At 39.3% G+C, this 5209-nt stretch overlaps 1 protein-coding gene across 1 annotated transcript in view; it reads right to left on the bottom strand.

Moving 5' to 3' along the window:
• LOC104801903 overlaps window positions 1-5209 on the bottom strand; it is a 23519-nt gene that overhangs the window by 16586 nt on the left and 1724 nt on the right. The window contains exons 2-5 of the mRNA XM_010525284.1: window positions 4579-4657; window positions 4300-4406; window positions 3876-4145; window positions 2674-2808 (exon numbers count right to left, since the gene is read on the bottom strand). Of these exons, the coding sequence (XP_010523586.1) occupies window positions 2674-2808; window positions 3876-4145; window positions 4300-4406; window positions 4579-4657 (591 nt within the window). The remainder of the gene's footprint in view (window positions 1-2673; window positions 2809-3875; window positions 4146-4299; window positions 4407-4578; window positions 4658-5209) is intronic.

Below are 5209 nucleotides of genomic sequence, written 5' to 3'. Positions count from 1 at the left end.
GCAATTGGATCCATCATGTACGGCATGTTGTGTACTCGTCCGGATGTATCATATGCATTGAGTATGACTAGTAGATATCAGTCTACACCAGGTGAGGCTCACTGGATTGCGGTCAAGAACATCCTTAAGTACTTGAGAAGGACTAAGGATTTGTTCTTGGTGTATGGCGGATTGGAAGACGAGCTCGCTATAAGTGGTTATACCGATGCTAGTTTCCAAACCGACAGAGATGACTTCAGATCGCAGTCAGGTTATGTTTTCTGCCTGAACGGTGGGGCTATCAGTTGGAAGAGTTCCAAACAGCCAACCGTTGCAGATTCGACTACAGAAGCCGAGTACATAGCAGCATCGGATGCAGCTAAGGAAGCTGTTTGGATCAGGAAATTCGTGGGAGACCTGGGCGTCATTCCTAGCATTGCAGATCCCATTGAGTTGTATTGTGACAACAATGGTGCGATTGCGCAAGCTAAGGAACCCCGGTCACACCAGAGATCCAAACACATACTCAGGCGATTTCACTTGATCAGAGAAATTATCGACAGAGGAGACGTGAAGATAAGCAGAGTGTCGACAGATGATAATATTGCCGACCCGATGACGAAGCCTCTCACTTCGTCAAAACATGATGGTCATGTTAGGGGTATGGGGATTAGATGCTTGTAGGATAGATCATAGAGCATAGTGGGAGATTGTTGGTTTTAATGCTCTAGGATGATCCGTGATATGACATTTGACTTTATATTGATTCATTAGTTTATGAATGCATTACTCTTCCCGTTATATGATTGGCATGTTTGTTATATTTCGGTATCCTTGAATCATTATAGAATGATTCTAAACTCCCTGGTCAGTTATCATTGTGGGAACTATGATGAATTAAGACTAGCATGAGGTGTGATCGATGCATTGGATGCATTTCACAATCATGGGTACTCGTTGTGAACGAGTGACTGGTTGACCCGCATGAGATTGTCACATGGACAGAGTCATGACTTGAATCTCATACAGCGGTTCGTTTATGGATCCTCATACCTGAGATGTCTAGAGTATCTGATATGAGGAGTGGCGTGTCTTGACTGCGTCAAACGTCGTCTTTAACCGGATGATTATAACGGCGTTGATCAGATACGTTCACGAATCATATGGAGATAATAGACATGCAATATGGGACTTATCACCTCCTCAATAGGAGAGATATCGCTGGGCCCTCTCGTGGAAGTCGGACTATGAAAATGCGTGGCCACGCTATAGATGAAGTTGCATCTATTTTATTAGTTGATTTGCCAAGACGAGAAAGCGGTTGAACTTGAAGGGTTGCTCAAACCATGCCCTTGTTCAACATATGATATCGTGAGATAAAGGATCAGAACTCGAGCTGTTATTGCCTTGGTTAGATCACCTCTGACTCAATTCAACGTGGGTGGTCATGGCGTCTTGCTAGAGGCTAACCATGACTTGTAGATCGGGAATGGTTCTCGAGGCTGCTGCCACTGCGAATGGGCCTACAGGGTCACACACCATTAGGGATGGACTTATATGTGAAGTTTCGGAAAGGAAGACTTGGATTTGGTCGGAAAAATCGTTTTCGGATCAAATCAGAGTGTCGGGACGTTTTCAGCCTTCTATCTCGGATCGAGTCAGTTCCATGCGGGTCGAAGCCCAGAAAGTGTTTTGGGCTTGGCTGATGTTTTGACTCGGACCGAGTCAATACTCAATGGGCCGAGTCAAGAGTTGACAATGGGTTTGGGCTGATTCGTTCTGACTCGACCGAGTCAGAGTTCTGACTCGGACCGAGTCAATACTCGGAAAAAGTTTTTTTTTCACAAGGATTAGGGTTTCTAACTTATAAGAGGGTGTTGGACGCCGTCCTAAGAGGAGAACTCGACTTACAGAACCCTAAGACAGAGCAAAAACTCAGAAGAAATCGTTTCTTTCATAGTTCTAGCTCCCGGGATTAGATCCCACTTCATATACTTCACAGATCCTAGCAGATCAGTTCCAAAAGCGTTTGGAATCCTTCCCGTCGGTGTGGATACGTGTAGAGGAGCTGTACTTTCAGCTCTTGGTGATTAAAACAGGCCCTGGATCGATTGCTACTTTCAGATCTTCAGGAAAGAGGTAAGTATTCGATTCCTACGGTGATGTACACGATCTGTCGGGGTTTTACGGATGATTTTGGTTGCGTGTGACGTTTGACTAGGTTTAGATTATCCTTCCGCTGCATGAAACCTAGTAAACCAAACCCTAGATCGATATGATCGCATGCTAGGAACCCGTAGCGAAACCCAACACAGTCCTGGTGGATCACAATGCAAGCCTAGAGTCATTTCAGTTTAGTTGTAGATAGGGCCGGTGGAAATCTGAGTTTTCCCGTCTGGAACAGAGCTGTTGGGGGCCATTCCTACTTTTGATTCTATACCTAATTTCGTTGTTAACCTTTATGAATCCTGTAAGAGAGTCGTCTGTATCAGAAACCCAAATTCTGAATTTGATTGGTGAAAGTCTCATGGCTGAATTTGCAATCACCCGCTATGAAAAAAGACAGAACTGGCGGCCAATATCTCCCTAGGTATTCAAGTAATTTTGCAGGTACATCAACATCACAAAGAGAAGTATGATTTAGAGTAACATGGCACAAGAAAAATCACGAGGTCCAAATATAGACAGGCGTACCTTCTTGATGAGTTGAACGTCATAAGACTTTCCGTACTTTTTCCTGATGAGTGTTGCAAGGTCTAAGCCACTAAATGTAGAGTCATCAGAGCCAACCATTCGTTCAAGGTTTTGCCGAATCGTATCATTATTTTGCTGAAATAAAAAAAATTTTAAGAAAAGAAGTTGAATAAATACCATCATAGTAAACCTGGCTTGAAAGAAAAATAACAAGTTCCAATCTTAGAAACAAACAGAGCTAAAGATACACGCTCGTCCAACAAAAGGCACAAATATCCGTAGAAATGCATTCCAAGAAGAGAAACGGGTGAAAAAGAGCGCAAAACGTCTGTACCGCTCCGAGTTCTAACTCAAATTTGGAAAAGTTGTTCACACGGGCTTTTCCGTCCTATGAGATTCTCGAATTTTGTTCAAGATACCAACTACCAAAAAAACACACGAGAAGGCACTAATTCGACCAGTTAACAGCATTAGACTGTCAAAAATGACAAAACTTGTGATATCACTTTGTCTTATTTACCCTTTGTTTGTTGTTAGGAAATGTAACATCTGTTTCATCTCTGGTAAGGATTGAATCTAGGCAGAATCCTCAAGTTAAAATACAAGCATCATATTATATCAACCGAGAAAAAAAAAAAGAGCTCAAGGACCCAAACAAATTCCGGATTTACAAGGAGCAATTTATTGCCCATACATTAAGCTGTTTTGTTTCAAAAATAAACCAGAACTCTGGTTCTCATCTTTCATTGCACATACATTAAGTTATCCTCATGAGAAACTTCCCAAGTTTAGCTTTTAGACTATTGATCTTTTACTTTTATCTTGCTTAGGTTTTCCTATATCTCACGAAGAATGCTTAGTGCCACTGCCATCATCATGGGATCCATTTCATTTTGGGAATTTCGGATATGGTAACCGACTTTTGTAAAACAAATGTTGTCTTCATTCATTTATAAAGTGAGTTATCTTCGAGACAGTTAAAATACGCGCAACCAAGGCTGGGTAGAAGCTTCACGGTTATGCAGCTTGATCTTATAGGCTATATGCAGAACGAACTAAAAAGCTGTTAACTATTTAACCGAGTTCTACTTCATAAGCAGATAGGAATTAAAGTTTTAGTCACATCCCAAAGTACTCCATAGCTTAAAATCATGATGCTGGTGATAATTTTGATTCAATAAGATGATGCAAACGAAATGTACCTCTTCGATTTTATCAGAAAGTGGTTCCTTTTCATCATCATCATCAGAATTACCCGGATTCATCCCATCATCGGCCACACTCGAAAGTTTCAACACCCTTTTCCTCGCACCTTGGCCATTAACTCCCTTCAAGAATAAGCCACGAGAGAAGCTCAATCTTTCAAATGAAGATGGGTTGAAGCATCTCGAAGAAGGAACCAAAAAGTTCGTCCCTATACCACACCGTTCAAGTATAATTGACGGTCGACAGTGATGACTGCTCATAGTACCCTGGAAAACAGCAAACCCCAGTCACTATATAATTACAGAAAACCTATGAAAACACCGATAATCCTCAACTCAAATTACAAAGTTACTGTTACAAAACCTACACAAAGAAATTAAGAGAAGAGTCTGAGAATTTGGTTTTCAGATAATCACATACATGAAAAGAACACACGAACAGAACCCGGTTTCTAAAAGACTCCAACAATGGTTTCATTGTGATGCTCATTGTCCCCAGCAAAACAGCAATGCCAATCACAAAAGGCTCTGAGAATGTGGTTGTCAGATACAATCCCAAAAAAGGGTAAGCAGAAAATTCATGTATAATATCCAGAAACAACGGCTTTCTTGAAATGATCATCGTAACCTAAAAACAGTAATGCCAATCACATATAATTACAGAGAAAAAAAACTTATCAAAATGTAATCGAATCCTAACCCCAAGCACACATTAAGACAAGCCTCTGAGAAAGTGGTTTCCATACAAACCCGGGAAAGGTAAGCAGAAGATCACGATTCTACAAGAACCCAGCAACGATTTTATCGTAACACAACAAAAAATTTATGCTATGCTAGATTTATGCGTTATGTTTTGCCATAATTGGTTTTTCGGTTTACAAAGAAATGGAATGTTTTGTTCATTATGATATGGTGTTAATTAGTAGCAGTTAAACATAAAATAAAAAAAACAGATATAATTATTAAGGGATGGAAAGCTAAGGAAAGCCTATAAAAAACTATGGAATCTTACCGGCGGCGGAACTACGGAGGAGAGGAGAGGGGAAGGAGAATAATAGAGAAATAAAATAGGTAAATGAATAAAGAAATGGGTTATCCGAAAAAAAATCGTCGAGTAGTAAATGAACGGTGGTAGAGAATTGGAAAGAAGAAAGAAAAGAAATTGATAATAATAATAATAATAATAATAATAATAATAATAATAATAATAATAATAATAATAATAATAATAATAATAATAATAATAATAATAATAATAATAATAATAATAATAATAATAATAATAATAATAATAATAATAATAATAATAATAATAATAATAATAATAATAA

Source organism: Tarenaya hassleriana, unplaced genomic scaffold (assembly GCF_000463585.1).
Source record: "Tarenaya hassleriana unplaced genomic scaffold, ASM46358v1 Cleome77, whole genome shotgun sequence".
NCBI lineage: Eukaryota > Viridiplantae > Streptophyta > Magnoliopsida > Brassicales > Cleomaceae > Tarenaya > Tarenaya hassleriana.
This window is presented reverse-complemented; position numbering and strand designations above follow the sequence as displayed.